Here is a 22483-nt window from a genome sequence, read left to right on the forward strand (position 1 = left end):
CGGCATGTAGCAGTCCTACCTTTACCGGCCGAGCAAACTCATTCTTTTTCTTTCTATAATTAATAAACAAATAAATTGAAAGGGTTAAAATTTGGACGGCGCATAGATCCTGCGTACGGAATTGAAGAAAGTTACCCATATCCCGAAAATTGTAAAAAAAAAAATGGTGATTTTTTGACACTCGTTACTATTCCCACATCTCTCGCATTTCAGGGACCAAAAAGCCCATAGCTGAAGTACCTTCCTCTATTCGGGGGAAAATAAGTAGTAAAATGAACTATCGTAAGACTGTTTTCATGCAATATTGAAGCCAGGCAATGAGAACTAGTAAATACAATAATTTCGTAGGTCGAGCGTTCCTTGGTTGGAACGCTTTCAGTTTGTTTGTTTATTAATTATAGAAAAAAAAAGAATGAGTTTGCTCGGTCGGTAAGAAGCCCGCGGGATAGATAATGGTAGCGATCGACTATGTTCGGGATAAACTAGGGATCAACTATACCGATATTATTCACCAACATGTCGCTGTATGGACTTCGTCATTTAGATTTCGGGAAAGATTGAGACGAGGAAATGTATGAGATTGCTGATCGATGCTGTTGTTATTGGAATAAACACGTACGCTATTGGAATACTTGAATGTGCAATAAACACAAATGACGTCAATTCACCATGAATTGAATGCTCAGAGTTAATAAGTTATTTACGAGACCTATTTCCCGTATTGTTAATCTGAGTCTATTGTTAGGTCTACCATTGAATTAAGGTCCGTTGTTTATAGTTGTTGTTGTTGTTGTTTTGTTACTATTACTATAGCCCCGAATATCTAATGTTTATTATAACGAAATGTAATCACTGCCAAATCTCATACAGGCTGGGATATTTGTCGAGGGGGAAATTTTACAATCAATCGCGGAAGTGATAACGTTTCGTAAAAATTTTGAAAATCATTCACCGTGAAGAGTGATGATTTTTTAAATCGTTTTATAAAATTTGAATATTGGAACAAGTTGAAACTCTCTTTTTTTGGTAAAAAAAGAAATGGTGAAGAGCATTTTTGTAAAGATATTGTATAATCTACTGATTTTTTCATTTATTAAGTTTCAACAATTGCTTACATTTTGAAGTCAACGGTACAACCAATCTTAACTATACCCGACGACTGTGTATTATAAGAAATTATTATCAAATCTAATATATTATACCGAGATAAATTTATAGTTATGGTTACTATACACACCGCATACGATGTTTATTATAAAGTATAGTTCTGGGTACAAAATGAAAACGAGTTGTGTAGCTGTTATCACGTGATCTAGTGTGCAATGCGATTCTTTTTGATTTTGGGCAATTGTGGTATACTTGGGTGAAACTATTGCGATGATTTGATACTTATGTAACAATAAATCGTCATTAACCTTTAAGCCGCCGGAAAATCTAATTATACAGGCGCTATGGAGCAATCTATCAAAACTCCGTACTCGCGGGTTTTTGAGGTCGCTAATTATAAATCTGAACTCGGAACTTTTTAAATTCAAGATGGTAGACCAAAATCCGAAAATCACTCGATTTGGATGAAACTCGGTATTTGAGGGTTCTCGAGCTCATTGATCACGAATCTGAATTCGAAATTTCAAAATTCATCATGGTGTGGGAATTTTTGTTTCCCATATTGGATCTGCCATCTTGAATTTTGAAAATCTGATTCCAGATTCGTTATCAGCGACCCCAAAAACGCCACATTTAGATCTTATGCAAACCTACAACTTTTGAATCTTTCCCTACCGTTAACCGCTGGAAAGCCTAAATATAGGCTCTACGTGTGATCGGAACTTTTTATAGGTTATATTTAAGATATAAGCAACCTATTTGGGTACTTTCTCAGGGGACTAAACCTCATCAAATCCCTGCAGTCTAAAGGTGAAGGTCTAATTTGACTGACAGGAGTCTAGTAAACTAAAGAAGATGCAAAGATTGTTGAAGTTTGATCGTAAAACTTCTTTACAATACGCATATATATATATATTAATAATAGTAATTAATATTATTATACTTTCAACTAATGTACATACATATTCCTCATAGCATTTCACGGACGAATATAATGCACAACTTCTACTAAGAATCCTATGTTATAATTTTCTCAACACGACGCGGGTGTAGGTTATAATCACAGGTATATGGAAGTATCTATGTATCTACATATGTACCTCGATGACCCGCCTACGCAAGAGAATGCCAGCCAACAGCGGCATCTCCGTCCTGGATTCTCCAGAGGAAGACTTCTAGGTGGTCCATCCCAGCATCGCTCCTCTATTCGAATGCTTACTTAATGTTTCGTATAATATAAGCCCAGAGCTCTTATCATACAGCGATGGGCTCGAACAATAATCGCGATGTTCCATGAAGCATCTCAGGCGTATAAAAAGTTTGTTAATTTCGAGATTAACTATACATTTTTTCAATTCGTTTAAACGTTTGAAGGCCTGAATAATAGTTTCGATATTTACCTAACGGATAACTCGAAACTCGAATCTACTCTATACTTTTTGAACTCTCAGGATCATTGCATTCTATGCATTTTCAAAATTCCAAATGACGCAGCGCGAATCCCCTTAAAAAAATTAGGCACGTTTTCAGTCCTCGTCAGAAATAAATCAGCTGCAGTAAGTGAATTACCTTCATTCGTAAAAAAAATAATAATACCAATCAACATGAACACTTGTTCGTGTTTTTCTATCGAAAATTTGTCTGTCGTCGGTAAATATATATTTCTAAAAATATAAGTTATCTATAATTAGAGGATATTACAAGTATTGTCATTTTTCGACAATTATGTCATTACCAACTTGTACATCTCCTCAAAGGTAATATTTTTTGGTCTGGAATACCTGGAATACCTGGAAACATCAGGGAATTTTAGATTAGATTTACGTTTTCGCTAATACAGAGAATTCGCGTTTACCTCGATGTTTCCTTGCAGCTACAATCTCTCGCTGACCATTTCTCTCTCCAAGCACACCTTGTGTCGTACACCTTCCTTCCCTTCCTTCTTCCTTTTTCCTTTTTCCGTTGCCTAGCTCGCTCCTTCGTTTAACCGCTCTCATCTCGGCCTTCCTTCGTTGCCACTTGCAGAATCCACGAGGTGAAAACCTCCTCGCTGCCGCTGCAGCACACGTTAGGTCGTACCTAGGTATCGATTCCGTGTCTTCTTGCCTTGGCTCGACCGCATTTTCCACACTCACTTCATGGAAATTCTCAGCAGCACTAGGTTATGAATATTTATCGTATCACTGGCACCTAGCCATCTAAATACCTCTCGTGTAATGCCTGAAGAGTCTTACCTGCTCTGCAAGCGGTAACCTGAGGCAGACATTTTTATTTCCGTTTTTTTTTTTTTTTTTTTCTTTCTATTTTTCCTTTTTCTGTCCGTCGCCCTCCTTCAGCGAGACACTGCGATCAACCTTATTAGTTTTTTTATTGGTTATAGGTACAAAGTATAAAAAAAAAACTTTCAAATCTTAGGTCTTCAAGCCGTATCGGTTGTCAGAAAGACTTTAATAATTTTTGTCATATTTTGGAATTGAATCTTTTTTCACTATGGAAACCACTTTAAGGTAGATCCTCATAAACTGCCAAATAGATTTACACCTTTTTTTTAAATATTTCCAGTCTTATATCAATGCGATGGAATAAAGTTAGATTTTTTTTACGTTTTTATCTGCATACGAAAAAGTAGACATTTTAACATTTGTAGTTCCGGATGAAAATGGGATCATAATTGAATCGGTATGATATCGATCACAGGGTAACCCAGGACTATCGTCCCATAGGCTACCAATATGTTCGTCGTGAAAATAGACAACCGAACCAAGGTTCAAATCAAAAACACGATAATTTTGATCAACGTCGTTAAGCATACGAACCTAAATATTGAACGTTTTTCGTATTTTAACGTACATCATATTTTAACCAAAAATATTCACGGGGAAATAAATGAGCTTGAACTTTTCATTACTTACTACACGTGACGAAATTGTTGGTACAAGCGACTTGAGGTAAAGTTTAAATTAACTAGACGTCTGACTTGATATTCGCAATGGGATTCCCTGCTTTCCTGACAAATCTGATTGGTACGTGATTTGTGATCCAATTTAAACTCTGCACACGATGACAACTAAGTCACAGCTCTCCTTCCTATATTGATGATAATCACATATTCCGTGCGTATAATTAGACCGTATTGCGCAGTGCGTTAAACAAGAACAACGAACACAAATATTTCATTATGATGTATGGTTCGAGATTAATACTAATTTTTTGTACTTTATACAGAATTTTCTACCGTGAAAAGATTATTGTTGCACCTTCGCAGAATCCCTACGAAAAAACTTGTCAGCTGTATGTTCGATCTTGGGGGGGGGGGGGGGGGGGGGGGGGGATTACAGTGAAATTTTGATAATATCGAGTTTTTGATTTTTGAAACTACTGAAAAAGATGTAATCGAAAATTCCTCCCAAGAAAATTTAGATTATGATAGCACGTGTCCTGAAAAAAAAATTCAATATCCTGCGATGAAAGTATATGCTCAAGGAACTTCTGGCAAAAAATTTTTAGCGTACCGTTCCTACCAATTCCTTGTGCATACACTTTCATTGCAGGAGATTGAATTTTTTTTTCAGGACACAAACCACCATAATCTAGATATTATTGGAGGTAATTTTTCATCGCATCTTTTTTAGGCGTTTCAAAAATCAAAAACTTGATATTATCAACATTTCACTGTAGTCCCACCTTAACGAATCCAGTTAAAAACAGGTGATACCATAGTTATACTGAACACAAGGCGGATAAAATTAATGCTAATTATTTTATTGGCGCATGTTGCCATATATGCGGTTACCTGTTGATTAGTGATTCATTCCTCAGTTATTTGCTGGATGGATATGTACATTGTACACCCACCGATATAATGTACGATCATATTTGCTGACCGTAAAATAACTGCGAAACGTTCATGAAAACATCTCCGTATAATATTGAAATTAACCAAACGTATATTATTATATATGGGGCATTCTACGTGTAATTGATTTGACCGAAACCCTGACCCTCTGAAACTTTGTAAAATATTTTTGTAAATTGATAAGAGTATAATACGTAATTTTTTTTTAAACACTTTTATTTGAAAACTAGATTGAACGGAACAAAGGTAAGAACAAAAAAAGTGTCGGTTTCGAACGAAATTTTCATTTTTAATCTGCAGAAAGTACAGGGGCTCCCCGAAGGTTCATGAAAAATATTGAAAGAAAAGTTTATATTTCATTATACTAAGAACAAAAATAATCAATTTATTAGGACTGATGGTCTTGTTTCTATATTTTGTTTTTTGTTATTTTTTTCTCTCAACTTACAATCCTTACTTTATGATAAATTGAATTACCGCCGCGGAAACTATATCTAAATTCTATATAGCACCTTACTATCAGATTCTTATAGATATCAGCGCTTAAACAGATCACTCGAACTTTTAAGAATTTCTCTGAGGAAATAACTCTTGAGTTATCAGAACGACAAGACATTACAGTCTGAACAGCATTATGATTTATAATACCATAACATTATCATGAATAACGTCGCTATAATTTGGGTAAATTATTTTTTTTCTACTCAGTCGCATGCGAATCGACATCTCATTTTTATGTAATTTTAGTTTGTGCCAAAATACGTAAGCAATGACCGAGTATCAACGCGCTACCGTTGATAAAGTGTTCGCATATTAATAGAGAATAGCAGATTGCTATAGAATTTTGAATCTTTGCAAAATCATTCGACAAACCAACTTCAACAAACTTATACAGACGCTGTAATTCAAAAGTATCTAATCTTACTTATAGGTACTCAAACTTCTTCATCTTTGCTGTATTCTTATAAATTCATGAATAAAATGGTTTCCGAATAACGTATAGAATATACTGCGAAGAATAAAATGCAAGATGTATCGGAGATGTTAACGTTGCTAACTTTAATCTAATCAGAAAATATATTTCCAATATCAAGATTGGAATATAATGGAGGCACTATTAATTTCCAACTTCTCGAATTCTCCAGGATTACGCAAACAGGGTAAAATAAAACTGATTGACAAAACTTTTAAAAATTGCTAAACCATACTATTATCAAAAGTGATAAAAATTCTTGCCGCATAAATTCTATACGATGAATTCTAGCGCTGCAAGGAGATGCAGGAAATAATACATATCAAATTATTTTTCTAAATAGTATGGGGCGGGGGGGAGGGGGGGCATATAAACTATGTTCATTATTTGTATGTATGTAACAGCTTGAGTGACAACTAAATCCATTTAACTTTAAATTAACCACTGTTAGCACCCGAGGATCAGAGGAATTTTAATTAATTTGAAAATTTAAGCTTTAAATGACCTTTCGTTTCCAAGCTTGAACTTAACGAGCGATTTAAATTACTTTTCGCATTGAGATTCTTCCTTCTCCTCCTCCTCCTCCTGGATTATTATGCAAGTGTGCTTAAAGAACTAAAAATCTATAACCCAATGTATTCACTTTTTCAAACACTTATCACCTTAGATCAGAATCAAAATCAGATTATTTATATTATCTCGATGGATTTAGACAGATTTTAGATTGTAAATTATATTTATAAGATGAAAGATGAAGTGATTTTATCCAAGATAATTCTGCGTTATCAAAATTATCTAAATTATATACAACACTGCTCATCGTAGACCAAAATATAACAGATCGGTTTTGATTCCGGGATGTTATGCAACGCACACCACACCCATTATCATAATTTATGCAATATATACTATTTTTCGCTCCGTAATAATATCTCTGGACTTGTCTCAAGTCCAGTTATTTCAGACGACGCGACGACCTGAAATTCTCTCGTAGGCATGTATGAGACCTCTCGGCCGCCACCTTACTTGTGAATCGTGTTAAGTTTCTAAAGACGGGTCGACTTTCGTCGCTCGAAGCTCGAGATAAAAATTTTAATCTACAGTTTTTAGTCTTTTCACTATTTTCTCACATTATCATTAGTAAACGTCGACTTGTAAGCAAAACTTGAAACTACCGACGCGAATGAACACTTCGGATCAATCTATTCCACCTCTTTATGGTGCTGCAAAATTGCGAAATCTTTCATTCGAATCTTCGAAAAACCTAAGAAAGGTTTAATGATTTATCTACACACGTGGACATTTAGTTCAGTCAGAATAAGTCTGAGTTAAAAATATTCGACTCGTGACTGTATTTTAGTTTTTTTTTGGGATTTTCGACCTGTAGAAACTCAAATCTGGAGTCATTTTTAAGCTGCATAGCCGGCGTTTCGAGAAATCGATAAAATTTCACGTCTTTTACGATTTTCCAATTTTACATTTTTCATTTTCCAATCGTGAACTTTTGAAATATTCACATATATTCCACTTTAACGTTATTCTCATTTATACGTTAATGTTGCCATATCCCTTGAAAAATTTATTTAACTGAATTTTCACTCTGTACAGAGTAGAGCTACGCTTTTTACGTCGAATCTTATTTTGCTCCAGTCTGTTTTTAGGATGAGAAAGTTCTGGAATAGTTCACACTTCTTTCGCGTGCATGAATCGGCGGCCATTGCGAGTTGATTTTTTTGTCCTGATTCAAAATTTATCTACTTACTTATTCATCTACATGTTTTTCAAGTAGTGCCGATCGAAGGATATAAGACCAGATGATCCATGCTTATGCTAATTATCAATTATCTGAAGGCCCATTTGCAAGGTTATTCACAATACTGGCTCAGGGACTTATCGAAGAAATGAATACGTTTTATTTTACTTATTATCATAAGTATTCTTTTAAGATTAGTCAATAATCGAAAACTAGAATGTATGGAACTATTAAATCGTTCAAATCGTTAGAAATCTTCTAAAATCATTGAAATCGTTGGTTAATTAGCCCCTTTAAACCAATACATAAGCATCAATTTTGAGAGATTAAGTCAAAGTTTTTTTCCACATAGATAAATATTCTGAATGAATAGAAAAATGTAGAAACTAACAAAATTTATGCAATGCCTATGGAATATTACGAAATTTCTTTATTTAAATATGGCTTCTGAATCATGTGTTATTGTTGAAACATACTTTTTTCTTAAAGTTTGTCAAACTTTTGCGAAACTTGGGGAAATATTATTAAGTCATAAACCGTATGGAATATTTAAAAACATGTAAAATTTTATGAAATCATGTAAAATCTGCAAAAAATTTTTGAAAACTGTGGCATGTTACTGTACTGGTTGTTCCTTTTTGAGTTATTAGTCAGCTAATGCCAGTATTCGAATGAAGTTTAAGGTCTAACGGACTCACTGGAAAAAAGTTACAATAGAATTATGGCTTTTGGCAATTAAATTGAATTCATGTCATGCGATTCATTTTTGCATATTGAAAACAAATCAATTACTTGAGGCAAAACACATTGTCTTTTGGTATAACAGGAATACATTTTTACTATCGAGACAACAGACTTACCAACGACTTTAAAAACCAGAACCAGAACTAAAACAATTACACTAATCAGTGAAATAAGCTTATAATTAGACTACCATAGAACTTAGATTATTAACGACTCGTATTACCTTTAGACTTTGAACACTGCAATTGTTGAAGTATAAACTCCTGTACCACTGTATTCCTCACGCTCTTATCTAAAAACCGACTGTTGTGAGCACAGATCTTTTTGAATTAGTTTGAAAAATAAGCTAGAAAGCTCCACGCTACGTTTGAGACACATTGGTGCATGTTTAAAACTTATTTCCTGATAGCAGTATATTTATACATTTTTTACTGTAAATTGTGAATTGATACACAGTATATCGTAAAGCACATCACATCCATGTTTTCAATAAATAGCATTAAATATTTCTTTATTAACTTTGACCCCATCTAATTAAGTTTATCAAATAATTAGTATAAAATCAGGGAATTTGAGGAAAACTACTAAATTTATTTCAGGTGCGCCAACTAGCCCTGTACTCTGTAGTTGCAATTTACAATGAGATTGTTGAATGTTACAGAAAAAATGGCGGAAGATGGTGCAGCGGGTTCGAATCAAGGGATCAGCGGTAGCAGTGGGGAAGCAAGTCGACTACAGTTGTTGCAAGAAATGCGTCAACAGAATTTTGACAGTATTCGATTCGCATCTTACCGAACTGCTTGTAAATTGAGATTCATTCAAAAAAAAGTCCATCGTAAGTACATCTTGCTATGAAAAAATTATCAAAATCAACAGCTTGAAGTGATCACAGTTTCTCATAATTGGCATACAAATTAGATCATTTTAAAGCCTAACATTTAACAATGCAGCAATTTATTTTTATGATTCAAATCAGCATTTCATCACATTAATCAAGTCTTAATCTAAATAACTGTACAAATCTCAGATTGAATGTAATTTTTATTGGCAAACAAATTTTCAAATGGTAACTTCCGTTTCACTTTGCGCTTACAAAATTAAACGAACACATTAGAATCGATTTGAATTTGTTAAATCATCGTTACGGTTGGTACAACGTCTTTAATATTCTCTGCTTTTGAATCCACTTCTAGTTCACAACGTCGACATATGGAACGTGATCGAAGCATTCAGAGAGAATGGCTTGAACACATTAGAGCCGACGAGTACTCTGGGAGTATCGCGGTTGGAAACCTTGCTTTCATCTCTCTTTCACGCACTCAATAAGAGAGTACCTGTAGCTCAGCAAGCAAAAGTAGACGCTACCACAGCTCTTCTTATGAACTGGCTTTTGGCAGCATATACCAGTGGGTACGTAATCTAAAAATAATATTTACTCGACATTTCTAGTAACATCTTTGATAAAAATCATTTAAAATCTTTATTTGTTTTTAGGGAAAACAATAAAATATCTGTTTTCTCAGTAAAAGTTGCTTTGGCTACGCTATGTGCTGGTAAAAATATGGACAAATTTCGATGTAAGTTTTCTAGTTATTTTATCATGACAAATCTTGTTCATCGTTAAGCTTAGTGATCCAATATGACGATTTATTTGATTTTCTTTTGCAATTGCTTTTAGATATTTACTCTCAGATATCAGATAGTAATGGGCACATGATCCATTGGAGATTTGCTGATTATTTGAAAGAGGTTCTTGCTTTAACTGCTGCTGTTTACGAAACGCCTTCTTTCGGGTATTCCGAAGGATTAGCGAATTCAATATTTCCACCAGTAAGTAAGAAAATTGTGTATTTTCAAACTAATGTTTCAAATTGTTGATGTTTAATTACTGTTTTCAATTTATTTTGTAAATTTTAAACTTTTAGAATTCTAAAGTCACTGTTAATGACTTTTTGGATACGCTCATGTCAGATCCTGGGCCACATTGTTTAATTTGGCTACCATTGTATCATAGAATGGCTGCTGTTGAAGGTGGTAAGTAGTTTATTGAATATGGAAAATCGAATCTTTAAAATGAAGATATTTGGATCAATTGACGGAGAACCCTAAAATACATAATCGCTTTTCAGTTGTTCATCCAATCCCATGCGATGCTTGTCACAAAGAAAATTTCACTGGATTTCGCTACCGCTGCCAAAAGTGTCATTCGTACCAACTTTGTCAAGATTGTTTCTGGCGAGGAAGAGTTTCAGGACCACATAATAATGACCATGAAACCAGAGAGTACAGTAGTTTTGTAAGTACATTGCACATTTGTTTCACATACTGTAGCACTTGCATAATTAGCACAAGGCAATGCTCTCTAAACTCACGATTCCTGACAAGCACCGCTAAACTTATGATGCGTCTATCTTATTTAGATTCTACAAACGAGTGTCGATAAAACTAGAGTATTAAAGTAAAATCGTTTTCTAGAAATCTCCGAGTAAACAAATTGGACATTCTCTTCGCAAGAGCTTCAGATGTGTACCAGAGAAAGGAAAGAATAATTTACCGAGGTTTCCAGAACAGCCGGAGAAAACTCTAGACCTTTCACATATTGTGTAAGTTTTTTTTACTGCTGATAAGATCGGTTAATATTTACTTGCTCAGCAAACTAAGATTGGCTTTATTCTTTATCAAGAAGAAAGAGAGTACCACAGGTGTAACTAGAAATTTGAATCATGTTTGAAGATAATTTATAAAATGATACTAATCTTTATTTAATTTTGTTTTGAATTACCAGTCCACCATCTCCCTTACCCTCCCATAATGGATTCCCAGAGTCTGGGTTTATGGCTCCATTTGATTCTGGCTCCATGGATAGCAGATCGACGTTAAGAAGGTGAGTCAAATTTTTTCACCAATGACAACTTTGAACATATTACAGGAGCCAAAAACCTCCAAATGTTGGAACAGTGAAGCAAGTGATATTATCTCGTTTCTATAGTGCAAAAATGATCCCAAAACTTGAATGTCCAGAAATATTGTATTTTTAGTTATCGTCAACAAGACCTATTATTTAGCATAAAAAATGTCTCATTGAACAATTATCACGCCACCAAGTAAAAAATATTCGCGAATCAACGTTAATCTGACATGTAATACGTTTGGTTGCAGTATGGATAGTTCGAGACTGGAGGATGAGCACAAACTCATAGCTAGATATGCCATGAGATTAGCCCAAGAAGCACGCGCCGTCGTAGTGGTGAGTTTCATAGTTTAATAAATGCTTATTGATTAGATTGCTCGGCTTTTGGACTTGACAATTAGTTGATAAGATCGCAGACTATTATTATTTGGATAGATAGAACAAAGTCCCGAAAAGTTTTTACTACCACTGTGCGATTGAATAAAAAGCATTTCCTAATATTGTACATTCTCCATATTACGTTACATCGACAATTTAATGCAATTAAGACAACTAGATATTTAGCTAGCCTGACGCGCTGTTGAGTATGGCTTAACGCAACTTTACACTTGTTTCAACAGCCTCGTTCTGCATCCAAAATGTCTCAGGCTGACCAAGCGGTAAGTTTAAATTCTAATTCTGACATATATTCAATTATAATACGTGCTTGCATGCTATGCTTGAACTTTAATCGAGACTTATCTCCTACTATCAACCTTGGGCATTCGTGAGTCTCTAATTACAAATTCAAAGTGTAACCATATAGCTGTATTATATAACATGAAAGAAGCTTGAGCTTGACATTTTATTTTGAAACAAACGTACAAGTCACTTTGCATAGCATTATGTAAAAAAGTTCGTATGGTATTCGCTTGAAGATTGTTGAAGACACCAAGTTAAACTCATAAGCATTCATACGAGGAGATAACTTGTATATACCCCCCTAGTGATGAGTTCAAAGTAAGACAATTCTAAAATATTTTTGCTAAATTTATAAGTCCTTTGTTGCTAAATGCAGTCTCTCTACCTTAGCTGTAAAAAGAGCTGTCGTCTCATCCACCTGCATTTTTATGTGATTATATTCGACAATAACAGTCATCTATTGTGACACTTGTTTGACTTGGTGAAATTTAATTACATCTATTATAGTTAAATTTTTTTTGTATTTTTATAATGAAAATAAATAAGTAAATTTATTTTGTAAATTACTAAACTCGTGTTGTCTATTAATGAGGAATATTTATTACTGTGTTAAAGTAATATAAATATAACTCAATAACTGTATAATGTGCATTGTTAAAGGGAAGGGCACCGTCAGATGCAAATCTAACATCATCGGACATATCAAGAGCCCAGCGGGAACTAATATCACATTTAGAAGCAAAAAACAAGGAGATTATGCGCGAGATTGCAAGGTTAAGGTATACCTGTGTCATTTATTTTCCTTTATATCAAGCCTTAACCTCGTGGTCATCCTGTCGAACCATCCTAGAGTCACGCATGTTCAAATTGTTCTGTTGATGCTTAATATTTTTTCGTTGCGCCAAGTAAATGTTAGACTTTAAATAAATAACTGATACAATCTAATTTACAAAAAAAAAAAAAAAAAAAAAAACCGTAATAATAATAAATGTTTCACAATTTAGTTGTCATAGTACTTATAAAATTCACACTACCGAGTCTTTACAAATACGAATGGCAAAATTTAGCACCAAGCTGTAGTCAATTTGTAAGAATTGAACTATTTGTACACATACTAGCACAAGGTTATTACCAAATCGACTTCATGGTACAATTAGTTGCAATGATGCCTGTAATTTGTATCAAAGTTTATCATTTTTCGTCTTTCCATTTGATAAGCATTTCATATTTAAATATTTTTATCCATTGTTACTGTTGCAAATCACCAAATCTTTGAAATCATGCCATGTTTACACAAAATCAACTTGTGATTGTTGAGATGAGATTGTCTGCTGCTGAAAAAAAAGTTATCTAATGTAGATCATGAGGATTTGTTAGCATTGAATTAGAAAGATTTACTGCGTCTTGTAATAAAATATTCATATTTAGGAGACAACAAGAAATTAACGCTGCCGGATTGGAAAATCCAGCATTGATGTCTGAGTTGAGATCACTAAGGCAAAGAAAGGACGAACTGGAAACCCATCTTGTTACGTTACAAGATTCTCGAAGGCAGCTTATGGTGCAGCTTGAAGGGTTAATGAAATTGCTGAAGGTAACTTACGATCAGTATATTTGATCATAAAATTATCCTCAGTAGTGAAAATCAGTTGAAATTCAGATGGATACGAATGAAGTAAAATTTCTGATTAAAACTTCTAAAACGTTCGTCTTCGTGAGCTGTTGGATAAGCAGTTTCATTTGAGAAAGAAAGGTGTTCAAGGCCTGAGTAAAATAATTTTTACATTGATATCGCTAGAAAATTTGGTAATACAGTTAATGTTACCGTAGCTACAATTATTTCTTATACTAATTACCATCGTTGCACAACTCTTTTCATGAAAAATGTATTAAAGTGAATTATGTACATTTTGATTGACGAAGAACCATCAGGCATCGCCAAGATCGACACCGAATAGTTCACCAAGAAGTACAAAATCCCCGCCCTTGCCTCCGGGAGGAGTTCCTAGCAGTAGATCAGCTCCACCGACACCCGGAGGTCCGCTGACATCAGTTCCACAACAGCAACAACAAAATCAACAACCAATGTCTCAAAGTTATCAGAGCTCAGCGCCACCTACCTCGTCGGCAAATATAACAAACAATGCGATGCTTGGATCAATGCAGAATCCAATTCCTGACAGCCTCTCCTGCGTCGGTGGCGACGTAAGGTAGGATGGCATGTGTAGATATGTTGGAGCCTGCTGTACTTGCAACAGATATTAATTTAGTGTTGATTATCGCTGAATGCACGCACCGTTTTTGACTAATAGAAATGTAATTGTTATATTAGTTTCAGTTAAAGAACAAGCCCAAATAATACTTTGTATACAGATTAGATGATCTCTGAGTCAGCATATGCAGCATAATTATGTCATCTGTGACTTTTATGGGGATTAGATAACAATTTAATCAATTTTTTACCCGAATTCCACTCGGTATACAATAACGAAACTTATGCTATGAAAAACGAATGTTCCGATGACCGAGCAGTTTATAAATGCTAGATGTTCACACACTAACCAACTAGTAATACTGATACCTTGGAACTAGCTGTACAGTGTCAATACTTGTGTTTTCAAATCAACGACCCTAAAGAAATATGCGTTGGACGAAACTCTTTTCTCAACAATACAATATCGAAAATAACGACCTGATTGCAGTGAAATTGAACGATTTTTCATTACTGGCAAACTTTGTGTGCATTCAAAAGAATGTAATTAGTTTTTTTTTTATTAAAATCGAGATCATCTATATCGGTAACAAAAAAAATTACCTATCATGGATGACCTATTCATGTTGATTTACACATTTTCATTGGTTGCTCTTTAATTACTAAAATTGTTGTTGACCTTAACTTTAATAGATTTGCATCAACATACGAAACTATGTTAATTTCAGTGCTGTATTGATTTTAATTGTTGCAAATTTGAAGGGAATACTATTAAGTAAATCCCATGCTTGTATAGAAAAAATACAATCCTCGATGAGCCTTAAATATACAGTGAAACTCCGTTAACTTCAAACGATCAAACCTGCTTCACGATGCTATCAGAGTGCTTCAAATTCCCACCCTCCACATGAAGAGGTCGTGTGTTGCTGTCGCCACTCTATTACCTATCGAAATACAACTTCTGAGAAATGTTTCTTGTACTTGAATAACTATTTGAGAGACAAAGTTAATTGAAAATTTAGAACAATCGAAAGAAATTTCATTTGCATGCATAAAATTAAATTATTCTCGCATGTAGATAATATTTTTCGTTACTCTTGAAATGTCCAAACATCACTTAATATTCTCTAATATGGATAAATTGGAACAGATCAAAGCCCCTGCTACTGCCACAAGACGTAATTGGATGAAAATTTTTTTGTAGAATTATACCACTTTTCTGAAAAATTATCAAATCGAATCAAGCTGCCAGATCTAACTTTCACCTCCTTTTATGTCAAGATTGTTTCATCTTAAAATCTGTGGAAGTATTTTATTGACTGTCAAAGGCGCGAAATAAAGTCTTTCTAAACTCTGCCCTACTTGACATCAATCATCATCTGCATTTCTATTGTCCTTCGTTTTTGCGATTTGTTTTTCTACTTTAGTCGAGTTTTACCATACGAAATTTCAAAATTTGGGCAAAAAAATCGTCTACCAATTTACCCCAAGTTTTCTCACCTTCCGGTAGAAATTAACATTTCCTGTAAATCTTTGTTGTAAATGTTTATCATCAAGTAGAGTAACGGGCCCTGGCAGCTGGCTTTTTCTTTTAACACTTATTATCTGTCCCGGTAAGCACCTTAATTGATGCTCGAATTAGCAATCGAGAAAACTACTTCGAGGATAAATTTTAACTGGGCACAAAAAAATTTTCCTCGAATCAATAGTAATTCCGGTAATATTGCAATTTTTCATTGTAGGGAATCAGTTAGTTCTTGCAACTGTTGTTATTTTTTGTTCAGCATGAGAATGATGAGTGTATTTTTATAAATGCATCTATTATTGTTGGTTGCATACAGTTATATGCACTGTATACATGCATGGGAGATCTATCGAATTAGACGTTTTAATGCTTATTGTTTAAGTTAATTTACATTTAAATATTCTTTGTTATTAAAAATTTTTTAAAATGCCGTCTCATTAGTTTTATTTTGATTTTTTCATTCAATAGGCATTTCGTATTACGAATTCTGCAATGCTCTGTTGTTAAAAAAATGAAGATAAAACGCCTGCTTATTTCAAATCACATTGTAAAAAATGAAAAATAAAAAACTGTCCCGTAAATAAGGTGCCGCTAAAAAGTTGTTTTATTTTATTTCTGTATATTTAGTAAATTTGTTATTATTAGTTATACAAATCACGATGGTATGTAATTAAATTTTTTAGGCAATACGGACATCGATATCAGAATAAAACATTGCATGGATATGTTACATTTTTCCATAACATTTTGAATTTTTTTGAAAACATACAATCCATAGAAAATAGACATTTTCAATGTCAGGTCAGCGTTTGGGACAAACAGTTTACCTGGAAGTGGTTCGAGTAGCGCTAACAACAGCTTGGGACGTTCGTTGCGAAATGATTTGCTAGTTGCTGCAGACAGCGTTACCAATGCGATGTCAACACTGGTCAGGGAATTGAATTCAGGTATGCTATTAAAATGTCAGACAAGATGCTGATGCTACAGATGGACATTAACTCTTAGATAGGGATAACTAACAGCAAATTTACCGCTACACTATTTACATAGTCGTGATATCATTATTTTGGTTTTAATCTCGCTACTCATTATCCTTCAAGAATGTGAATTGGAATCAATTAACTTTCCAAACTTAGTAATAAAGAAGCCATATGTATATTCTGTCTATTTGTGGCAACAGCTTCACACGTTAATTAATGTATCAAATCTATTGCGCTTCCGTTTGAAACTTTTTCCGTGTATATATTCTTATGTCATGCAATGATATCTGGATGCTAGGAAATGTTATTGTAATTAGCTTAATACTTATAAATATAGCTAAAACCTTGATGTTTTACCACTATTTTCTTAAAACGATTGGAAAATCTGAGAAAACAAGTTTCCTAATGCCTCTACGAATACGTTTGGCTTTGAATGTGACATTCGCAAGTGTCTATCCGTCAATTCGTGTAAAGATGCAAAAAACATCACCCAGACTTTCGAGAAAATAGCAGTAAGATATCTAGTGTATCATCAGCTTTCAGCAATGAGAGCTTGTACATTTTCAAACATGCCTGACATGGAAGTGAAACAGCAACTTGGTAAATTGCGAATTAGGTTTTATGTATTACATTTTTTCTGCTCCATCTTGTCTCAATTGAAAATTGTTCTTTTCCATTTCCACTAATGCTACAACTGCATCTTCTTGTATCTTGACGTTACAAAGATACAATAAATTGCTAACACTTGCCAGTACTTATCTAAATTATTCAAATTATTCCAATTATGTCACGTGTAAACTCTGCTTCGTTTATTATTGTTGTTTGAATCTTCATGATGGAAAAGCATGCAGATTTCTCCAGAGAACATCACATAATTAACGTCTCATGCATGTTACGTGAAATTTGTCATTCAAAACATTTTATATTTTAGTGAGCACGCTATGAAATTATATAAATTTCATACTGAGGTAAAACTTTATCAGACAACACATCATTTAAAAAAAAAAATAAGAATTATTTCCACACAGTCCAGCGTCTTAACGTACGCTTGTAGTATTTGTACGTTTATAGTACTAGAAGTTGATATTGAGACAAACGATCAGTGCAGACAAAATTGGATACACCGAGTTTGAAAAGTAATCATTTAATACTCTATTTTATTTTCTTTGGTTGTTTCATTAATAGAAAAATCCTTTGTGATATCTGTACGTCTTGTTTTATATTAACTTCACCTCCGTAATACGTTTTACTAACTTAAAATAGTTTTAGAGTACTTAGCTTAGTTTTAGCATGGACTGTACGGCTACACAGGACCCAAAATGGCATTTGCAGATTATTTCAACGTATAAATTTCATTTCATAATGGTAATAACAAATCAATTTGCATTGCAGATATAATGCCATTATTTAAAATTAAAAATATAATGATTATTTCCATTGACATCTGGACAGCAGTATTTCAAATACATCAAATTGGAAACTCCAAGGCCAGTTTGAAATTTTCACTATTTTAGAACTTGAGATTTAAAAATTTGTCGTCAGTGAACATTTTACTCTGATTAATCTGCAAAATTGAAAATTTCGCAAAAGAGTAAGGATCGGTTAAAATCGAAATTTGGGTAATTGGACAGAATAATGAATTATAAACCAGTGACACTATAGACGTGTTATGGAATGTGTGATATGCACCCTCTGTGAATGTCTCCTACTGGCTTGCAGACTCAGACCAGGAAGATCATACTCCAGCCCCAGCACGTCACAACATCAGAAAACCTTTAGGTAAGCGTATGTAATCTCCATTAGAATTTTTTTTTCTACCGATACTCGACTTGTATTTACAAAACTAATACAACAAAACTTATTTGTGTCATTCTTTGTTATTATAGAGTAGTACGTGATAATGTAGATACTGTTCAAAAAAAAAGAAAGAAAATTATAATTAAAATGCTTGCATAATTTATTGGAATGCTACATGAAGTTGTATACCTAACAAAATAACGAAGAATTTTCACACCCTTAGAGACTGGTCTTAGAAACTACTCAAAGATTACCATACTAAAGATCCATTAAAATGCGAATTATTGGAAAATATGACTTGTTTATCATTGCAGATCGATTTTAACCATATGATGAAATCACGTATTACCTCTATAGTCCACACAATTTTTTTTATGTTACACGAACTGAGATTTCTGGAAAGATTGTCTTTATTCGTGACTGAATTTTAGCCAATAGCTATGGGTAATACATAATGTTGGTGGTAATCTCTTTCATAACTGTATTGCAGTGACGAGAATAATGTTAAAGTTTTTCAAAATGTTTACCTTCATATTGTTCATTCGTGTTCCAAAGTTTATATACTAACACGTGTATGCTGACATAAATAAATCAAATCTTTTTCTAGTTTTCTTAGATTACATTCATGTACCCTTTGCATCTTTACTAATGTTGTCTGCACTGTATTGGACCAAGAATATTATAACGTTAATGAATAATCAAAATCTTTCCTCATATTTCGAATTGCATAATACTCATTATAGTTATTTGCCTTAATTACTTTTCAGTTATATATTGAATACCTAAATTACCCAATTTTTGTCCATTTCAATAAGAGTCGATACTTTTAAAGAATTGCATTTCTCGTGAACAAATTGATGATTTAATAAAATAGTTAATATATACGTAATAACTCAATCAATTGAAACAAACCAATCGACTCCAAATTTCAACGATTTTTTATGACAAAATAATTGTACAAAAACTGATTCATCTTCAAAAGTAAAATTTCTCAAAGATTGCAATTGATTGATTAACTTTGATTCCTTGGACCAAATATATTGCCAGCAAGCTGCATGTATTTCTGTCAATATGTCAATAGATTTCGAGGCCGGTGAGGACGGTGATGACAGTAGTGGCGGAGGCAACTCTTGGCGTGAAGAATTACAACGTCGTTATGAACAAGAAAACGATTTTTTGGCTGAGCTACGCGCTCGCAATACTAACGCATCTCAAACTCCATCAGCAACACCATCTAGTGAACAAGAACAAGAAAGGGGTGAAAGGGAAGAAGCAGAGGGAGAAAAACAAGATGAAAGTGAATCAAACTGGGAAGAAGCAGTAAAGAGATGGGTTAATCGATAAACAGTTTGAAACGAATGTAAGAATCTTCACAAAAATACCGCAAAAGATGTGAACTGAAGACGAGTGTTGATTTTGAATAAATAACGAGTTCTCTGCAACTCGTTCACCGCTGCTATATAGGGATTATTGTAACTACTCATAACGGTATTACTTTAACTCAAGACTAGATCAAGAAACATATTCATTTTTTTGTTTCTGCTCATATTTACAATATTTGAAAATGTAAGGGAATTCTCACTCCTACAGCATATTTCATAATTATCATTATTGAAATAGTTACTTTTCTGTAATTCGATTATTTTTGCAAATTTATTTGACTCTAGAGGCATGTTATTCAATGTGTCGAATAATTAGCTTCTCAATACCTTATTACAACATTACTACATCGGCATTCTCACATTGAATCATCACGGCAAATGCAGTGTATCCCTTTTACGGATATTCCGTAAAACGTAAATAATCAAAAAGCCATACAGATAACAATTGTTCATAATTATTATAACTTCTACTGAATTCAATTTTGTAAAAAGGCAAAAAATAGTCTGCTCATACGTGTGCAATTCAACTGACCAAACTCGACATAGATCACTAGATGAACGGTAGTTTTCCATTGCAAACATTTCAATAAGTCTCTTATAAATTCGAGACAACCAATAATGTAGCATTGATTTAAGATAATTTTGTGTCAAAATATGTGGTCAATGTCCGGCTTTTTTTCGTCATATATACGTTTGTCAAATTCGAAAAATGCTATGGCAATTCCAAAGGCGATTTTTAACATCGTTGAAAACCTCGGGCGGTGTTAATCTTTTATTAATGATACTCTTCGCAATACCTAAGAAAAATAGTGATCTGCGCATTAAGTGATTAGCAATGTATTTCTTGAAAGCATAAATATTGGAAATCCAGTTTCAACTGATTCTGATCATTCTGCTATTCATGCTTTTGCAGTTTACAAAAAGCTAACTGTGCCGTCCTACTTCAAAGGCAGTGAAACTGTTGACTCAGTTTGCTACTGACAGTGAGCTGCTTAATGCATTTTAATCGCTGTAAAATAATACAGGTTGATTCCAATAAGCGAGATTTGAAAATCTTTGAAATTTTCTTGTTCTCCCATATTAAAATCTTTTCCTTTACCAGAGGGAAAATTCATTTTCTACTATAATGCTAGAGAACCATTACAAAATTTTAAACATATCCTTTTCTAAACAATCTCATGATATTCCCAAGTTTTCCAGGACTGTGGCCTTTCTGGCTGTTTTGTAATACATCGTCCAGTGCGCTCTTTATTCTTAATCACATTTATTCTCGGTAGTCTTATTGCATGCATACAGAACTAATACAGTGCATTTTAAAGATTAGCATTTCACATAATCATCTGTCTGATGTCTTGGTATTAAAGTTAAATAGCATTTCCTAGGTGTAGGATAAATAAATGTGGTATTAGCATATGTGACAAAATTAGCGTTATGTTCATAACATTATTGTTACTTTAATATTAAGTTAAAGTCTCAAACATTTAACACAGTTATAGAATAATCTAGAAATAGAAAAACGAATATTGTTGAAATTGAGAAATGTTACGATAGTTTCTGTTTTACCATTTCACTCATTGAACAGGGCCTGTATACACAGTGGAATCTCAAACTGTGTATGTGTGCCTAACTAACATACGATGATAAGTCATATCTAACTAAAAGTTTTTCTGGATACATACAGTTTTGTTGTGAAACATTGAAAATCGTAGAAAAGGTGACGAATAAGGACTTCTATTGCTCGTGGTTCATTCGCGGAGTCCACTTAGGCAAAGGCATGTAGTTTTCTCTTTCGAGATTAAAAACTTAATCTTTAATTGCGGAGATTGTTGTGTGACTCAGGATTATAGCTTATTATATATTGGCATTGTACATAAACGTTAAATAACAAATTATTGTATGACTTGACATGAGTTTTTATGAGTATATAGGCAGCGCACAAAAAATCACTAATATATTTATATAACACCAGAAACGATACATTTTCTGATGTAACACAAATGATGTGACATTCATCAACTACTTGTACGTTGAGCATAAAATAATTTATTTTAGTTCCTATAGCAATTTATCATACATTCCACAATTGAATAAACCACAAAAACGATACTATTGTTACAAACTACTGGATTTTGTAATATTTGAAACTTGAAATAGGATATTAGTCTTACAAAATATTTCATGTGTATATATAATTTCGAATCTTTGATTTTGTCAATATACATATAGATTCACTGTATGAAAATTATGTAGCTGCTATTTGAAACGAAGTACTTAATGAAAATAAATAAAACAGAATCAATGTCCAGATGTATATAGTTTACGAAAAATCTAAAATTACACAACTGGCTACCGTTATACTTTGAATTTCAGAAAGCGATATCTCTAATTTCTATCGTCTGTACGTAACAAGGCGTATTGAGGAACGAAAAAGGTACAATGATTGTGAATTGAAATTACATCGTGTCACCAAACGAGGACACTGGCACCATCGTATGATGCACCGAAGCCACTTCACACATTGCGAGAAAATGCTACAGAAGAAACTGCTTTCAGAGCACACTG

General features: G+C 33.6%; 1 protein-coding gene across 3 annotated transcripts in view; it reads left to right on the forward strand.

The window, feature by feature from the left end:
* Positions 1–22222, forward strand: part of LOC124406824 (dystrobrevin beta) — a 31001-nt gene extending 8779 nt beyond the window's left edge. The window contains exons 2-17 of one of the 3 annotated variants that reach the window (XM_046882446.1): positions 9091–9268; positions 9627–9843; positions 9928–10010; positions 10112–10263; positions 10359–10467; positions 10563–10729; positions 10909–11036; positions 11219–11317; positions 11593–11680; positions 11965–12003; positions 12686–12804; positions 13454–13619; positions 13949–14235; positions 16564–16709; positions 18462–18521; positions 19621–22222. In XM_046882446.1, the coding sequence (XP_046738402.1) occupies positions 9100–9268; positions 9627–9843; positions 9928–10010; positions 10112–10263; positions 10359–10467; positions 10563–10729; positions 10909–11036; positions 11219–11317; positions 11593–11680; positions 11965–12003; positions 12686–12804; positions 13454–13619; positions 13949–14235; positions 16564–16709; positions 18462–18521; positions 19621–19883 (2292 nt within the window). In that variant the 5' untranslated portion in view covers positions 9091–9099 and the 3' untranslated portion in view covers positions 19884–22222. The remainder of the gene's footprint in view (positions 1–9090; positions 9269–9626; positions 9844–9927; positions 10011–10111; positions 10264–10358; positions 10468–10562; positions 10730–10908; positions 11037–11218; positions 11318–11592; positions 11681–11964; positions 12004–12685; positions 12805–13453; positions 13620–13948; positions 14236–16563; positions 16710–18461; positions 18522–19620) is intronic. The other 2 variants (XM_046882447.1, XM_046882448.1) reach the window with 2 other exon arrangements.
* Positions 22223–22483: the final 261 nt, after the last annotated feature.

This window comes from Diprion similis, chromosome 6 (assembly GCF_021155765.1).
Source record: "Diprion similis isolate iyDipSimi1 chromosome 6, iyDipSimi1.1, whole genome shotgun sequence".
NCBI classification, from domain to species: domain Eukaryota; kingdom Metazoa; phylum Arthropoda; class Insecta; order Hymenoptera; family Diprionidae; genus Diprion; species Diprion similis.